At 41.2% G+C, this 18,988-nt stretch overlaps 1 protein-coding gene across 1 annotated transcript in view; it reads left to right on the forward strand.

Moving 5' to 3' along the window:
* The first annotated feature begins 1,635 nt into the window (after positions 1–1,635).
* Positions 1,636–18,988, forward strand: part of Tes (testin LIM domain protein) — a 37,217-nt gene continuing 19,864 nt past the window's right edge. The window contains exon 1 of the mRNA XM_042696013.1: positions 1,636–1,822. Coding sequence (XP_042551947.1) covers positions 1,796–1,822 — 27 coding nt within the window. The 5' untranslated portion in view covers positions 1,636–1,795. The remainder of the gene's footprint in view (positions 1,823–18,988) is intronic.

The following is an 18,988-nucleotide window of genomic DNA, read 5'->3' on the forward strand; positions in this document are numbered from 1 at the left end:
GACCACAGAGTTTGCACTGGGCAAACTACAGGGCCCAAACTTATCAGGACAGCTTAGGAAAATGAGACAAACATTTTATGTCAACTGAATTAAAACCAACCATGATCCATTTTTGTTCATTTTATTTTTAGTTATTAGCTGGAAAAGGAGAACGTGCATATTATAAACAAATGCTCCGTTGAATAACATTAATGACTAATCAAGTAAAATCAAGGGTTGAAAGTGTTGGCTAAAATGAGTTTTGAGTGTTTGTTGTACCAAATTTACTTCCAGAAGCAAAGTAGAGAAACATCTGGACTTAAATGTGCGCATTATGTAAAACTTTTCTTTTTCTTCTTTCTTTCCTTTTTTCTTTCTTCCCTCCTGCTCCTCCTCCTCCTTTTTCTTCTTCTCTTCATTATCATTTTCTTTTGTGGTACTGAGGATTGAACCTAGGATGTTGCACTTGCTAGGCAAGAGCTTTGCCCCTGAGCTATATCCAGCCCGAGAAGTTTATTAAGAAAAAAAAGGAAGTAGATGACAAATTAGGTTATTACTTATCTCTCCATTTTCACTTGCTATTATCAGTAACTGAAGAAAATTGCTTTATCCTTAGTAAGAATGTTGTTTTCAGTCCCAAATATCCTAAAGACGTTGTCATAAGATTTATAAGCACTTGTTCTATCCCCAACTGGGGAAGCACGTGGCAAGTCCCTGAAATCCCAGGGCCTTAGTTTCCTGTGGAATAAAGGAAACCGTATTAATTAAATCACAAGTTCTCATCTCCACTGATGGTATTCATGGCAAGGGCGCCTAAATAAGGGCAGAAAAGGGATTCCGATTCTGTGTACCAGTGATGCTGTGAGAAGTTCCTCATTAAAGCCTCATTGAGACTCAACAGCAGCCCATTCCCCACAAGGACAAAGATAAGCCTTTCTCTCCAACCTGCTTCTGAAGTAGTCCACAGCATTTGGGAGGAATGGGATACTCAAAACCATCACAGCAATCTTCACTGACATTAAGAATACAAGTTGAAAGTCCCAGCTGGTGTTTGGGACAACATGGAGAGAGGAATTCGAGCAAAAGGATATCTCTTTAACTCTGGACGGCTACCTCTATCTTTCTTATCTTACTATCTATATCTATCTCTACATCTATATCAATCTGTCTTGCTATCTATCATCTGTTGAGAGAGAGAGAGTTACATCTCTAGATCTCTATAACTCAATAGTGAGTGAAGTTTCTAGAACACAAAGACCATCACTGACATCTCGGACAACCTTTACCATCTCCTCGTTTCCTTTTTTTTTTTTTGCCCTGAAAATAAACCAAGTAGTCATCATTGGGATCACTGCTCCTCTGGACCTGCATCAAAGGTCTTCCTAAACACAGGTGGATTCTGCAGCCTTGGGAGGGGCTCTGCCTCTTCTCCGGCTCGAAGCCGTCCGATCCCGGCTCCCGGTGGCGGCGCGGAGATGGACCGGTGAAGCGTGAGTCACCCAGCGCGCTCCACTTGGCTCCGCCCCTCACCTTGCCGGCTCAGTGCTGGGGCCCGCGAAGGTGCGTGCGGCGCTCGATGATTGGTCGAGAACCAGCACTGCCGGGTTCCCATTGGCTGCTGGGACCTCTTTGTTCCCGGTCTCTGCCGCAGGACCGCGGTGGCCGACTGCGCAGCGGAAGTTCGACGGCGCGGGCTGAGTGGCTGCGGCTGCGGCGCCTCCCGCGGTGCTCGCTGTGGAGCGGGAGGCCAGCCTAGTTCGGGCGTGATATCCGGGACAAGGACGGATCCCCCCATCCCTCCGCCCGACGTACCACCATGGACCTGGAATCCAAAATGATGAAGGTAAGGGGGCTGGGGTCGTGACTTCACCTGAGCGGGCGGCGCCGCCCCCTGGTCACCATGGGCGAGTGGGGCCCAAGGACCGCCCGGCGGTGTCCCAGGACCCCGGGTCCGGGGAAGGGCACCTCGAGGAAGCGCGGGGGGGGGGGTCCCTGCGGGCCCGCTCCTCCCCCCGCCCCCAGCCCGGGGATGCTAGGAGCTTCCTGCGGTGAGGGACGAGGCTCGCCAGGTCCCGGCGCAGAGGTTAGGGGTGATCAGAACTTTTCCTGACTATGTTTCAGACACCTCTTCCTCCCCCGGCCCCGCACAGGACCAGGCTGCGGGGAGAGCAAGTTCGGGCTAGACCCTGACACATCTTCCTGTGTCGGGAAGTTCAGCTCTACCCCGCCTGCCTGTGTGGTGTAGGGGCGCTGATGTGGACTTGACACAGACACACAGACACACACACACACACACACACCCCGCCCCCAGGGCTCTGAAGTGAGTGTTGAGTTGTGGACTTGACACACACACACACACACACACACACACACACACACACACACACACACACACACACACACACACACACACACACACCGCCCCCAGGGCTCTGAAGTGAGTGTTGAGTTCCTGTGCTTTCTTCCACGCCCGGGGGGGCCTGATAACAGCTAACGCGATGATGTATTTATTTAGGTTTGGTCACTCAGCACACGGTCTGCCAGAGCCCCACCTCTCGGAGAGTTAACACCAAATGTTCCCTGGGTTAGGCAGCCGGCCACCCACAGCCACAGATGGTCACCAGCGCTGGGAGCCGGCCCCTGGGGGAAGGGTTTCAGCCCGACCCTTCCGCAGCTTTCCACCCCGGGGACCAGGACACCACCAGAAGCCCTGCCTGGGTGTGTGGAGTCTGAGGGTCGCTAAGGGGGTAAGGGGTGGAGACCGGACTGTGACTCAGTAAGAACACTGATGTCACCCACATTCTGGTGTTAACCTTCTCTGTGTGAAACCGTCTGGTTCCTGGGAATTCCCAGTTCACTTCGCAGGAAACTGAAGCTAGCAGTACCTTATCAAATAAGGAAGTTGTGCACAGAGAAAAGAAAAAGCAGAGAAAACTTACAACTTCTCTCACTCAAACATCTATGGTACCGTCTTAGGTAAAAGCAGTTTTTCTCACTTGAACATTAACTCCATTTTGTGCTCAGAATTGAATTTTTGAGCCGATATGCAAATGCAAGGTGTTTTGTAAGAAATCTGTCGGCCACTTAAAACTAGAGTGGGAAACCTGTTCCTTAGTTCCATAGGACTGAAATCAGCACAGACCAGGGAAGAAGAAAGCAATTCTGAGAGTAGTATAATTACATTCTGTTCCCTTTCCAGTTGATTTTTTAAAATTTCTCATGAACAACTTGCCAGCATATCATGTTTTGCTGACTCTGGTTTACAATGATGTATGATGGTGTATGTATGCCTGAAGTTTTGGGGGGGACAGGGGAGGAGGCTCTACTTGTATATAAAGATTGTTTCTCAATACTTACTAAAATTTTTGGGAAGAAATGACGAATGTAGAAAGCGCAGAGGATTTTTATGGCAAAGACACTTTTTTTTATGACACTATAGCAGGGAATATGTGTCATTAGGCATCTGTCAATTGCCAAAAGTGAACCATAATGTAAAATATGAACTTTGGAGATGGTAATGTGTCAGTCTGTTTCTAAATGAATTTCTCTGATGTGAGCTGTTTGTAGGCTGTCATGTGGGGCATTTAGAACTTTGTCCTTTCTGTTCCGTCTTGCTGTGAACCTAAAACTACTTAAAATAGTTTGTTCAAAAAAAAAAGCCAACACCCAAAAGCATTTAAAAAACTCGTTTACAATTAATTCTGACAGGAAAAGTCCAACGTTAAAAAAATAAGAATCTGCATAATTATTTATTAGTAGTTTCTTAAAGTTTCAACATGTGGGTTAGGATAAGTAATGCTTTTGACATGTGATATAGTTTTCCTCCTCCATCCCCCTTTTTATTCTACAAGGATATATTTTCAACCAAGTGTATGAGCCCTTTCTGAAATTGAACTCAGCTTGACCCCATTCCAAGAACTAAAGGCTCAGGCCTGTAATTCTAGCTACTCAGGAGGCTGAGATCTGAGGTTCAAGGTTCCAACCCAGTCCCAGCAGCAAACTCTGTGCAACTCTTATCTCTAACATACTACTCAAAAAAAGCAGGAAGTGGCGCAAGTGGTAGAGTGCTTGCCTTGAGCAAAAGAAGCTCAGGGAGAGTGCCAGGCCCCAGAGTTCAAGCCCTAGACCAGCAATCCCGTAGCATTAATAAATCCCTCTTTCACTATGGCATTCTCAGAACAGGGTCCTCAACCAGTTAATTGGAAAGGGCAAGAAGACAATAAAGGCATGTAGTTAACCAACCATATCCTCACTCTCGCTTTCTAGGAGACCTATCAATGACAAATTTGATTTTCAGTGAAATGGACAAAATGTTTCTCAGTTTAAAACAGTCTGAAGATCCCAGAAATACATTTCTGTCTTATCTATAATCTTTTGTTGTTGTTTTTCCAGTACTAAGACATGAACTCAGGGCCTGGAGCTCTTGATTGTTTATTTCACTCATGAATAGGCCTCTAGTATTGAGCAGTGCCTCTAGTTCTGGCTTTGTAAATGGTAAATTTCCTTGTAAATTGGAAATAAAAATTTCATTTGTCTTCCCAGACTAGCAGTGCCCAGCCTCCAGTGTCCAGCTTAGCCTTATCATAAAAATAAACTTAACATTGTCTTTAGAAGTTGTTTTCAAACATACATGAAGAAGAAAAATTACAAGATTATTATTAGCAGAGCCCACTTTGATACTTAGAGAATTTTCCACTTGAAAGGATCCATCACATCCATGCCAGGGGACCACACAGAGGCAGACAGGCACAGGAGAAAGATTATTACAAGGTTTATTAGAGGAGCTATATTTCCCCCGGAGAGAGAGCACATGGTAGCCTCCACTATCCAGGTAGCAATAGGGTCTGGGGGTAGGAAGTGAGGTAGATGGGATCTCAGGTGGGTCTGGGTGGAGAGAGGGAAGGGCCAGCTATATGGTGGGAACTCCAGGGCAGGGAGGAGCTCAGGTCTGGGTAGAGCTGAGGACCAGAGGTAGGCATAATGCTTACATTCCCATCTCTGTTGTTTAATAAAAATAGGGAGTACCAGGCTGGGGCAGGGGATATGGGTGGAGGTCGTTTCTTCTGGAGCTACTTCCTACTGTAAAGGGGCTAAGTAGTCAGGGGTCTCTGGTTTGTTGCTCAGCCAGTACCATCCAAGAAGCATCTGCTTGACAGTGGTTGGTAAAGGCCCTCCTTTTTCTATGATAAATAGTTATCTAAAATACAAAACACAATTAATAAAAAGCAAAATTGCTGTTAAGGCAAAAACTGCTGTCAGCAGAATATGCCATGGAGGAATTGATTTCCAGAAGGGGCTATCAAAGACCTGAATTGCCTTTTCTGTCTTAGATTGGAGACATAACATGGTACGTGACTCCAGGCATCCTGGAGGAGGGGGAGTAAGACTTTTTCTGCTTTAGGATCACAGTAACCCAAGGAGGAAGTAGCGGAGATATTTAAAGGTACTAGAGCCAATGGGTGTCATGGGCTCTTTTTGCTACTTCCTGCTGGCCTGGGAATATCAAGGAATCCCTGGAGCTGGGGTCTTTAGGGTCCGGGTCTGCAGTGGGCAAGGCAGGGCAGTGTAAGTAATGTCTCCAGTTTGGCTGAAGGAACAGCATGGCCTTGACTTCTTCCCAAGTCATATGAGATAGGAGAACACACATTGGCCATGGGCCAGAAAAGTCCCATAATAATCTTTCTCCTGTGCCTGTCTGCCTCTGCATGGTCCCCTGGCATGGATGTGATGGATCCTTCCATTGATCCTTTCACCACTCATTTCCTTTTCGAAGGAAGTAGTGGTTTGAGTATTTGACAAAAATACTTCCTTGACAAAAGGAAGGCTCAAAGTTGAAATAAAAATATAACTATATAGAACTAAATTTGACTTTAACATGCATGACATTTTTTTTCATCCAAAGCTCTTATATTACATTGTTGATTTTATAAGAAATTCCTCCAAGCAGATAATAAACATCTGAGGGAGGGAGACATGTCAGTCCTGGGCTTGAATTCAGGGCCTGGGAGCTGTCTATGAGCCTGTTGATGCTCAAGGCTAGCCCCTCTACCACTTGAGCCACAGTTCCATTTCAGGCTTTTTATATCAGTTTATTGGAGTTAAGACTTTCCTGCCTTGACTGACTTTGAATGACAGTCCTTAGATATCAGCTTCTTTCATACCTATGATCATAAGGCATGAACTGCAGGCACCTGGCCATCTTTTTTTCCCCCTATAAAATGATTTAGGATTATTTTAGGATTATCTTTACTAAACAGTGAGTTAGGTGATGAATATTATTATAGGGTTCTTGATTTTTTAAAGAAGCACTTGTCCATATCATTCATACAAATATGTGTTGACTACCAGTTTAAACCACTATCACAGAACAGAGGTTTTTATAATTTGATTTAACTTTATTTTATTTTGTTTGAAGTAAGTGTGCAGTTGTTAAAAATGGAGTAACTAGGTTAATTAGACCAAGTTTTTGTTTTAAAATTTTAAAGCAGAGTTTGACTTTTATGTCTACTTTTTGTCCTCTGAGTTACTCCTCTGGGCCTTTCCCTTACATCTGAATGCCCTCATCCTAATTGACTTCGTGTCACCATAGTCTGTGTTTGCTTGAATCTGTTTCCCCTTGCACATACCTCCCAGGCCAAAAAAAAAAAAGAACCTCTCCAAAACAGTAAGCTTTGAGAAGTAGAAAGAAAGTCTCAATTTGTGATGAATGGTAAATCATGGCCCACAACCAGATATTTTCCTCTTTCCATTCTTTAATGAGAATAACTTTTTTTTTTCTTCTTTAAAAACATGCCAGAGAGAGAAAAACCTCCTGTAATTCCCCTTGTGCTGCCTAAATTGCTGCAGGGCTTTAACTCTACTGTGCTCATTTTTCACATTCTTTCTAACCTCTTTTGATCCATTCTGACATTTTGCATACTTTCCTTAGGACTCATTTTGGTATTTCTTTAACTTTACTTTTTAAAAAATGAGATACATCTTAAACATTAAACAGCATTAAAAATCCCCTCTCCATCCAATTTATTTTAAAAACTTCGGTGATAGGCAAAAAAAAGGTAGTGATACAAGTGAAAAAACTACTGAATGGTAAAGATTATTTCTATAAGAAATTAAAATGAGCCATATCTCATAAGTAATCCCAGTGAAGTGAAGAAAGCTTGATGCTCAAGTCCACAGATGGTTTCCTCTGCTGCAAGAATCTTTGAAGCCACTTTTGCTGTAAGAGTCTTTGCAAGAGTTAGGGTAGCATGAGCACAAGACACATGCAGTCCTTTTGCTTTAGATGTGGGTTCTCTGTAGCTCAGAACAAGTACAGAAGAGAGTTTAATACCTACCTAGGTTTTTAGTAGTTAGCTAGGGTTTTCTCTCTTCTAATTCATGATGAGATTAATTACATTGATTGCATATGAAAAAAACACTTTCGCTTTCTTGTTCTGATTAGTCTGAATGAAACCGTAGGTTTTTTTTCAAGACTTCTAAAACAAAATAAAAGAAAAAATAGATTATTAATGATGAGAGGAGAACTATTTGTTTTAATTTCCCATTCTGTATTTAAAATTATTGGCTGGAAAGTGGTGGAAAACACTAACATGATCATCTATTTCATAAGATTTTCAGTTAAATATCAGCATTGTAAGCATGGAATTAGCATTATTGTCCAACAGTATACCAAGAAAGGTTATTGAACAGGGCTTTCTCAGCTGAAAAATGATGACAAACTGGAAATACAGGGCTACTTTCGTGGTTCTTGAAACTAGAAAACAGGATTTTACAAAGTTTACATACTATGGTTTATGAAACCATAGTCCTATTTTCTGTTCTTATTTCCTTTATCTTAAGTATTGGTAAATGCAAATGAAATGAGAAAGGAGGTTTTGTTAGAATGTGCAAATGATTATTAATGGCTAGACTAATCATTTCAATGTGACATTTAGGGAGTACACAAATAAGAGGATTTCTTAATTGCAGATTACTTATGAAAGAATCATCCTTAAGTTACTTATTTGCAGACCTCACAAATTTTTGTTTGGTACCTACTAAAGTTTGATCAATAGGTCATTAATATGCAATACATGCAGGAGATAAAATGCTTATGGAAATAATGTAAATCTTCACTAATGAAATGAACTTTTTCTAGGAGAAGACTAATAATATTAAATCCAATTTTTAAAACCTTTGATTATTAATAAATGTATCACTATTCTTTTAGAAACACTCAAAGTTTACCTCAGGCAGTCTTTAATAGAAGAGTTCATTTAGAGGCTGTATTTTTCAGTTCTCTTATACAAGAACTACCATAAAGTTTATTTTCATAAATTATTTTATGTATTTTTTAAATCCAGAATTGTCTAATCTACCTGGCTTCCTACTTAAATGATAGAGAATCAGAGAGATAACGGTATCACCTGCTTTTATTTGGTCATATTCACAAAATTAAATGGACATAGTTTAGAATTGACAGTTTATCTCATCATTTTTTGTTGTTGTTGTTGTTAGTTGTGGGGCTTGAACTCTGGGCCTGGGCACTGTTCCCATGTTCTTCAGCTTGAGGCAAGTGCTCTACCACTTGTACTACAGTGCCACTTCCAGTATTTTAGTGATTTGTTGGAGATAAGAGTCTCATGGACTTTCCTGCCTGGGCTGGCTTTGAATTGCGATCTTTAGCTCTCAGCCTCCTGAGTAGCTAGGATTACAGGCGTGAGCCACCAGCACCCAGTTTATCTCATTCTTAATATGAAGTCTGTCTGGGTTTGGATGAGTTTTCAATAGGAAGAGCTTTCTAAGAAGCCAGACAGGAGATTGCTGAGATCCTATCTGATAAATGGTAGCAAGACTGCTACTGTATAAATATATTTAATTTCTGTAACACTGAATCATCCTTGAATGATTTAGCTTGTGTTTATTATAGTAAAGTTCTAACCATTTCAGAAAACTGTAAAAGGTATTATAGGGTGTTGTGTCTGTTGCGCACCTTATCCAAACAGTGAGCCTAGCCAAAAAAAAAAGTATAAATGTCTCCTTAAATGTCTCAATGCGGATACATTAATACATCAAAGCCACAGGAACATTCCTTGTTTTAGTGCCATCATCTTTCTTTGTAAACTGGTCATGCAGATATTAAAGTGGTCTTGTTTTTATCTGAACACATCATAATAATGGCATTAATAGAATGACTCATTTGGTAAAAGGTCTTTTCTTTCCCTTGTTCCTTTATAGGGTACTGGACTACAATAAAAACAAATGGGGCTTAACAGAAAGTTGTTTTTTATAGAGACAATTCTAGTTTAAGCCTTCAGACTGTATAACTCCATTTCTATCAATATCAACTCTTGAGCTTGTATTCTCTAAAACATTAGGTAAAGAAGGCATTCACAGGAGAATAAATAACATGAACTGTAGATGATATTGGAAAGTCAGAAAACTTGATTACAATCCTTGCTATTCACACTTTCTGTTGACTTTTCTAAAATAAAACCCAAACAGTAATTATAGTGCTTTCTAGTTTTCCCAAAGCACAAGTTTGAATAGAGGAAGTGTCACACTAGCTAATTCAAAGCCTAGCTGACCATTGAATATCCACCCCTATTCGAACTCTTAAGTGTTGCAGCTTTGGACTTCAAGTGCCAGTGGCTCAGCACCCAGCATCTGGTGGGTGTTACAGCCTCAAGCTTAGGGTGGTCCTGACCTTCTGCTGCTAGTGTCCCAGCTTTTCAACAGTTGAAACTAGTACCTCTCTGAAGCTTTCTGGAACTCATCCAGCAGCCAGAGCCCACAGCCTTTACAACCTCAGGTTTCTGCATTTCTTCTCCTTTGCAGTCTCAGCTCTCTGTATTTCTTCATAGCTTCAGCTCTCTGCAATGTCCTCTCTCTGGGCTGCTCTGGAACTCCCTAACTGCCCTCTAGGTGCTATTGGATGTTCCTGAGGCTGGTAGTTCTATATGTTGTCTGCTCTCCTCTGCCAGTCAGTCCACTTTGACTGTGATAAAGATCATAAGTAGGCAATAAAACAAATAAGCTTTATTGATGTCTGTACTGCAGCACCAAAGGGTTAATGCACAAGTTTCCAGAATTGCTCCAAGGAGAATGAGAATTGCACTACTTACGTAGCCAGTCACACATGTCTGTTAGCACCATGGATCTAGGAGGCACTCCTCTCTGGTCAGGTTGAAGACTGCTGCTAACAAAGAGGTCCTAGGGCTGTAAGCAGACTCATACTCATTCACCTGTCTTGGCTATAGATGCGTGTGTGTGTGTGTGTGAGAGAGAGAGAGAGAGAGAGAGAGGTGTCAACGAAGGGTTTTCCAAGCACTCATCAGATTTAAAAACATAAAAATGGCTGTCATAATGAGTTCAAGGAGCTGCTGAGGAAGTGGCTATTTGATTGACAGCTCCTGTGGTTTGCACTGAAATTGCCAGCTTGAAGTTGTGGTTGACACTGCCCCCTATGGACCTTTACAAGTATAAGACGTCTCTGGATCCCTGGGGACAATGGTACCCCCACTTGGGGATAGTCCTTAGGTGCTGCTCCTGCAGTGACAGAGAAGCTGTGACAGCTATCCAACCCCTGAACTAATTGAGCCCAACAGCCTTACGCATTAAAACCACTGAAGAATGCTCAGAGCAAATATCCAGAGCAAAATCAGCATTCGTTTTCAGTGAGTGTTAATAATGCTTCTGCATGTCTGGTCCCGTGACTGCAGGGATGGCCGAGATTCTTGGTCTGAAGGTTGACAGGGGGCACCCCCAGATGTGGGTGCAGTTTGCTGAAGTGATCACACATCCAAGGCGATGTCCAGCTCGGCAGCCATGAGGCTGTAGTAATGATAGGAGTGTTTAATGTTAATAGTCAAGACCTGGGATCCAGCGAGGTGGGGTCACATGATCCTGGTCACAAGTAAGTCACGTAATGGGGGTCGTATGACATGGGGCCACGTGATCTGATGTCATGTAATATGTTTGTGTGATATGAATTGTTTGATGTGTGACCATGTAATGCGGAGGTCACGGGACTGGGAAGTCATGACAGGAGTCACGTGCCCGGGCCATGTGACACGGGATCACGTGAGCAGGGCGTGCTGAGGAGCGGCCGGAAGCCTCCAGCTGTTTTGGCGGGGTGAGGAGGCTGCTCGCCGGCGCAGCCGCAGACCCGGCCGTGGCGGTTGCCACGGCTGCTGCTGTTCCTGGAGGCCGTGGGATTGGTGCGGACGGCATCCCACGTGCGCTGGTGCGGTGGTCCGACGGTGCGGCGGTGGTCCGACGGTGCGGTGGTCCGACGGTGCGGTGGTCCGACGGTGCGGTGGTCCGACGTGGCCCCAGCCGGCCCCCTCCCTAGTACACGGAAGGGCCCCCCGCTGGCCACACCCAGCCGCCCGCCTGCCGCGGGCCCCGGCCTGCAGCGGGGCCCTGCACCGGCTGCTGCTCCCGTGGGACCCGCTGAGCCCGGAGGACCTCGCGGCCCGCGCCGCACCGTCCATCGGAGCGGGCCTTGGTGTCGCCCAGCCTCGCCTGCAGGAGAGCGGGCCCAGCCCCTGCCTACACCTGGCCGCCTTCCGGGGGCTGAAGCTCAGCGCTGGCCGCCCCCGCCGGCCGGCTTCTGTCCCACCGCGTGCAGGCGGGTCCTCAGGGGCAGTGATGAGGCCGGTGCCGGCCGCGCTCGGGTCCGAAGATGTCCTTAGGCCGCCGTCCTCACCGCAGCCCGCCGTCCAGGCCGACCCTGGCCGGGCCGCGGTGGCTGAGGTCGCCGGCTGCTTCACATGCAGGCCGCAGAGCCGGGGCCGGACGACAGAGTCCCACGAAGCCTCTTCTGGGCCCAGAACCTCTCTGTGGCCTTGTACAGGGACCGTTGGGAAGACCTGAAGGTGTTCGCCTTTGGGGTGCAGAAGCTCAACCTGACTTTGCTCCATACATTGTTAGAAGGCATATTAAAAATTATTTTCTAACTTCTGACAGAACAGTTTTTTACTGGAAGAGTGATCTATGATTAGATGATAATGGCGGCAATTCAGTCAATACAGAAAGTTTATAACTTCTTAAAAATATACTCTTAAAAGGTACGAGATGTTCAAGGATGTTATTTTTGAAGAGAGACTAGTAATTAGAGGCACTGTCCATCTTGACACCCACTAACTGCGTTGTTTGCATTTTCTCATTCAATAAATGAGTATAATATTGGCATCAGCAAGAATAGAAAGGACACAGCCAACTATGTTGTCTACATTAAGCAATAAGAGGCAGGGCCATCCCCTGAGCCGGGAGTTTTCAGTTTTCATCAGGCATCACTCATATGTAACATAAGGAAAATAGAACTGTCACTTCATCCCACAGATGGTTAGAAGTTTCTTAAATCACTACACTTTCCAATATTTACCCCAGTATAAAACTATGGAAAATAAGACTGTTTAGAATGTTAGAATAAATGATCCAACCCCATAATCCTAGGGGCTCCAGCTGTCCGATTCTCTTCCCAGCCATGCTCAGGGCTGAGGGGATCAATAACCCATCAGTAAATAGTTGCCACAAGCTAGGAAGCTCAGAGTCAGAGCATCTACTGTTGTGATGGTTCACAGTGACCCAAATGCATCACCTACTATTTTACTGCTTTCCTGTTGATAGAGGAGCACTGTGGGGTAATTTGCCTGCATTTCTGTGCCCATTGGCTCACTGGCTTCTATGACCTTTGTATGGTGGTGGTAATATCTCCTCTTCCCGAGGTTCTGAGAATTCACAAAAGGATGAGCTCAGTGGAACCCCCTGCCCTGCTTCCCTCAGGAGTCTTCTTATGGTACTGTTGTTCATCCAGGCTGGCATGGTCAAATATGTGGAATATTGATCCCATTAAATGAGATAAAGGGGAGAAAAAGAAACTAAAAAAAAAAAAAGTTTAAAGGAAATGTTGACTTTATTTATGCCAGAAAGATCCACGTAGAGATACCATGTTGGTCAGATGTCAGATGCTTTAAGATATATAGTCAATTCAAGAGATTGGATCACTCAAGGAACTTTTTTGAAAATAAAGATGACTTTGCATGTACCCTTAAATAATAGCACAATGTAAGGAATAAGCAGAGAAAGGTTAATAACTAAACTACTCTGGGAAAAAAGGTAAGAAAAGTAGTAGTGTTAAAGAACCCAAAGGAAAAGAATGCTTTGAAAACAGTGGTCAGGACAGTTAATGACACTGAGTATATCCAACAATCTCTGTTATTTAGAATGTTATTAGAACTACTTTTACCAGTGAACCAAAAAGTTCTTATGAACTATACTTCATGAGAGCAACATGAAATCTCATTGTGATTAAAATCTCTATGCCAGAATTTAGCACCAAAGTAAACAACCAACTTATCATTATGTAAATGTCAAGAAAACTGATGTAACAATTGGACTGACATGGGTGTCAGAAAATAATAGGAACTTCTTCACTAAGGAGAATCTACAGCATTAAATACTGGTAGAATTCTACTCAACCATTGGCCTAGCCCATAGAATCATCATAAAGATTTGACAAAGAAAGAACAAATGGTAACTCCTGAAAGATATGTGTAAATGCTTGATTGAATTAAAGTCTGTCGAAGATGGTAAATTTAAAAAGAAACGTGAATTACTTCCGTCTCTGAGTATTTTGATTTGGCACAAAAATGGCTACTGTCTGACATGTGATAGTCTCTTTCCACAAAGAAGAATATTATCTTAATTATCAGTTATCATCAGGAATGCAGTTTTACACCGTTGCACCAGTTTAATTACTTGGAATATCTTTTAATCATGGAGTGTGTGAGTAAAAGATTAATACTGGTCTGGTGACTGCAATTCTAGTATATTTTGCTTGAATCCTTCTTTAGCAGAACAGATATATATCCAGCTTAGAGGCAGACCATTCTTAGTTATATATGGAAAAATTTAAGGGAATATAAGAGGACTATTTTGTAGAGTAACTATGAAGCTCTTTTCAGAGAACAAATCCTAAAAAAAGAAGCCAAATACAATGAATTAATTCCAATGAAGAAAATTTAGTTTTAAAAATCCTTGGTCATTAGAAGAGATGGAAAAATCTTCTGTATATTGAGGTCTGTTTCTTAGGTTTGAAGGCAATAAGACTCATAGGTGTTATTTATAATATATATATATTTATAATATAGAGAACTTAGTTTTCTAAATATTAATGATTCCACAATGGCGCCTTCCTTGTCCCCATGGTATAGTGTGCTCTAAAAACACTATGTGTGTTTTGGCTTTTGGGTTATGAAGACTCTTACCTTCTGGGATGGTACTTGACAAAACTCAGGGTTAGATGTTGTCTGGGATGGGCAGAATAGTTGGGATTTTCTCTCCAAATGACTTCCTCAAATGTGGACACTGGATTCCTAAAAGAAACATTCCAATAGAGAAATGCTGTCATTTTAATTATAAATTACAGTTGAGCTTCACATATTATCCATCACCATTTGTGTGGTGTGAAACAAACCTCAAGGCCACTCAGAATCAAGATGATGAGAAATAGAATCATCATTCAGTGTGAACTGCGGCAAAGAATTCACACTCATCTTCACCACAATATGAGACAACCCTAAGGTATTCCTGAAAATATTTGAAAAGCATACTATATGAAGTCAATGTCTTATATTAGAAAGAGAAAGCATACATTAGTAGAATTGACTATAACTATAGCTCCAAACCTATCCGTACAAACTTAGAGTAAAGGCCAGGAAAATTCCAATCTTGACACAGCAACTTCTAATATACTTTTACAATCACTTGTTTATCATCACTTTTACAAAGATAATGCATTGCATACTCAGGCCGTCATGCATATATCTCAGGGATTTATCACGTACGCAGCACCACACTCTCAAACTAGAATTTTTCAACTTTTGTTCCTCTCTTTTAGCATACACCATATTCCTCTTTGTCTTTCTAGTGCTTTAGGAAAACTTTCTAAATGGCCAGAACTGTGTATGCTTTAAATAAATTATTACTATCATGCTTAAATCAGCTAGAGCTTATTTCTGTTGCATCTCCCCAAAGCTCTAACTGAGAAGAGGTGAAAGCCAGCAAGGCAAATTAAATACAAAGTACTCAAACATCAGAAAGACAGGAGCTAAGGTGCCATCTTATATATACCTTGAAAACAAGGAGGGAAAGATCATAGGTGCAGTGTTAGCAAGGAAATAATACATGGTGCCTTGCTGGAAAATCTAAAATTAAGTGTGTGGTTTTTGTTTTGTTTTGTTTGGGGGAGGGAAGAGGTGGGCACATACTCAAACCACTTGTTGGACCCATTAAAAATTGGAATGGTTAATAATTAGTTAAGGTCAGTATGTTTACAGGCATACCATATAAATATAATTCTGGGGTTTTTTTTCCACCTAAGAGACAATATGGAAAGGCTAGGTAGGAAATACATTAGCAGAAATGAGGACCTGACAGTAGAGTTTCTGTATCTGTTCCCTCCTTTCTTGGATTTTAAGACCCTTATCTATGCTGTAAAACTTTGTTTATATTCTAAATGTACTTCCATGCCAATACTAGGGGAAATTGAAAAATAAGCAGATTTTTTTTGGTACCCTTTTCTCCATTTTCTTGTCTCCTTTAAGCCATATTGTCCAAGTTCCCTTGGATTTTCCTGCTTTCCTCTAAGGCTCTCCCAGCTACACTGTGAGCATGGGCTTTTCCCCCCATTTTGTCGAAATACATCTCTGCTCCCTTTTGGATGCATGTGCTATAATCAGATATGGAATAAATGGCAATAATTAATTCTTTGTGCACCCACAAAGCAAACTATACTATAAGCCTCAGGCATGCTGAGAATGATGGCAGTATCCAAGTTTTGGGTATAGTGTCTTGATAAAGACCTCTCAATATACAACTGACTCACACTTGAATGCCAGCAGTTGGAGGTACTAACACAAGACCAAATTAGGAATACTTGCTGGGATCCAAATTCTTTTAAAGAACTCCTACAGGTACCTTTTGGAATCAGATTCTAAAATCTGTTTTATAGCTAGTAAATAGAAGGTTTGAGGGCCTGTAAGAACGTCATTGCAGAGTCGTTCAGTGGAATGAATCCTAGTCATTTCAACAAGTCATTGCCTTTATAGCATTGTGACACCTTTATAGCATTCATTGTCTTTTTCAAAGTAACAGATGCTGGTGGAGGCCATTTCTTTGTAGTTTACAAAAGAGATACTCTATTGGTGAGCATGTTATAAAAGGAATTTTATAGTAGTCTGTTAGAAAATGTTTATAAGGAACCCATATAAACTAGGGAGACAGAATACATTTCTGTATTCATTTGATTACCTTGTTCCTCATACTACTGTGAGGAAAAAAAGTTAGTTTTTGAGTAGACAAGTAGAATGGGAAGGAAAGAATTCAGCTATAAGCACTCTGTTTATTTGAACCAAGCAGTTAACATCCTGATAGTATAGAAATTCTGTGTTGGTTTTCTTTTACCTAATTCCAGCTCCAGACAAATTTACATGCTCCTTTTTTTTAATTTTTTCTCTATTCTTTAAGGAAAATAAAAACATATTCTAAAATTGTGGACAATTTCTCTTAAATATATTTCTGGAATTTTTTTACTAATCCAATCTGGGTCATAATATTTTATAATCCTAATTGTGACTATGTATATATGTGTGCACATACAAGTGTTTATAAGTATGTATATAGTGAAAAAGAGAATGAGATTTAGAGGGTAAAAACATACCCTGACATTCATAAGACAGTTTCTTGGCCCTTACTGTGTAAGCAACTAACACGTTGAGAGGAAGGGAAAGTATTTATAAGAAAGGAGCAAGATTCTATTTTACTATGCTTAGTTGAGTGAAGGGATATTTAAATTTGAAACGAAAAACTAAAGCCAAAGAAATTACCAATTTCTTTAGCCCCCTCTCCATTTATAATATGTCTAGTGCTTCCTCACAAATCATTTAGTCTTTAGGTTCAAAACCAAAACAAAGAGAATGTAGTATTCTGCCTGTAAAGATGGCCTCCAATGATTTCATTACTCTTACTCATACCCTTGTGTGTTCCCTCTACTTGAGTATGAGCTAGACCTGTTCATTTGCTGCCAAAGAATGAAATCTAGAAGAAATGATGGTATCACTTCCATGCTGAAGGGTTCTGGCTTCGCCTTGATGTAGGCACTGTCTGGAGAAAGCTCACAGCCAGGTTTAATTTTCTGTGACATCTACCTCTTCTCTCTTTTTTTGTTGTAGAAGTCTTAGTAAAAATTAGGAAACAGGCAATGATATGAAGAAATTGAAACAATTTATCTTCTCTTGTCAGAAATTAATCAATATGTACTGAATAGGAGGTGACAAACTTTATAGATTACATTTGGTTTCTGAAAGAACAATGTGCTGGTATTATTTAGAAATGTAGGTCTTTTATCCAGGATACCCATTTATGTGATCAGGATCTAAAATGCTTCATCATAGGCTTAATATGAAACACACACACACACAAACACACATACACACATATACACAAACATGCACGCATGCATGTCTATTACAGGCAGGTATGTGAATGTGTGCATGCACACTTATAGACACAGAGAAAGAAAATGTGTATATTTTATATAATCTGCCTTGGAAAACTTCATTCCAAAGTGATTAATGAAGTCTTAGTACACTTACTTGCTTAGTAACTGTATATGATTCTTTGCTCCAGAGGGAAATTTGATGATGAAAACAGTATGAATCAGATGATCTCACCCTGAATACTGCATAATATCTTCCAGATCCGAATCAACCCAAACCATGTTTGAAATACCAGATGTTTCATACCCTCCCCCCTTTTTCTTTAAAGTATCTGACATGCAATACCCTCTCCTGGGTCAGGAAGGTCACTTGAAATGTTGCCAACCTATCTGGTTGCTTGAAAAGATGAATATGGAGAAACTTATTCTGTTCCCATATCTTTTCTGAAAAATAAGCAGGGGAAAGGAGCTCGGTCAGTTTGGGGAGGTGCAAATTATGGAAGTGTAAGTTCTGGAGCACATAATAGATATGTTTTTTAAAGCCCCAAAGTTCAACAAAATAAACACCAAGAAGCAGGTACTTCAAAGGGATGGGATTTGGGGTTTAAGGGTAAAGAACTAGAGAAGAGGGGGGAAATGCAGTCAAGGATTCAATGGATATCCTACAAAATTTAGAAGAGTGAAGGAAGGGGTGGATTGGGTGGGCTGGGTGAAAGGTGACACTGATCAGGATGCATTCATGTATTATGTATTCATAAGCTGTTTTGTTAATAGAAACTTCCTTGCATATCTACTTAAAGATTTTTTTTTAAAAAAAAGATTCATTCCTGTATTTTAGGACAAATATTATGGGACATTTTAATTTTTTTCAGAGGATCCTGATAAGTATTCTTAAGCCTGACTGTGTTTCTCCGAATATAGTTAATCCAGAGGACCTGTTTTCTTGGGCACTGAAGAAGAAAAATTAATCTGTCATATCTTTGTATTGACTCTGGCCAGAATGCGTTACTAAAATTATATGAAGTAGACAGCTTTGGGACTGTGTGCTTATGAAAACCATGTGTTTTTAAGTACTAAGTATGGACGTGTAGGGAATACCATTCACATTACTGGGGAAATAATTACATACCAGCGAAGTGAGTTGTATCACTCACAGCTGAAGTCTTTTGTTTCCTATTTGTACTTGACAGACTTTCTCCAAACCGAGTTCCAAATGATTCTGACATACAAGAGTCACTTATATACTAGCTTTCTCAAATAATTCTCTATGTAGACCAAGTCAAATAGCAACTAATATAGGTTACCTGATGTATAATTCAGTCATAATGGTAGAATTAAAAGTATAATTCAGTCATAATGGTAGAATTAAAATTTTTCTTGAAGGCAATTTAATTCAATTCCTTTATTAACTAGATGGGGGAAGAAATGACATCTAAAAGTTATTGAACTTGACTATGACACTGGTAGTTTTCTTGAGTCTTCTTTAGCCAACCATTTTTATTTTTTTAACATACAAACACGTATCTC

The sequence above is a fragment of the Dipodomys spectabilis genome, unplaced genomic scaffold (assembly GCF_019054845.1).
Source record: "Dipodomys spectabilis isolate Male_0828 unplaced genomic scaffold, ASM1905484v1 ptg000197l, whole genome shotgun sequence".
In the NCBI taxonomy this organism is placed as follows: domain Eukaryota; kingdom Metazoa; phylum Chordata; class Mammalia; order Rodentia; family Heteromyidae; genus Dipodomys; species Dipodomys spectabilis.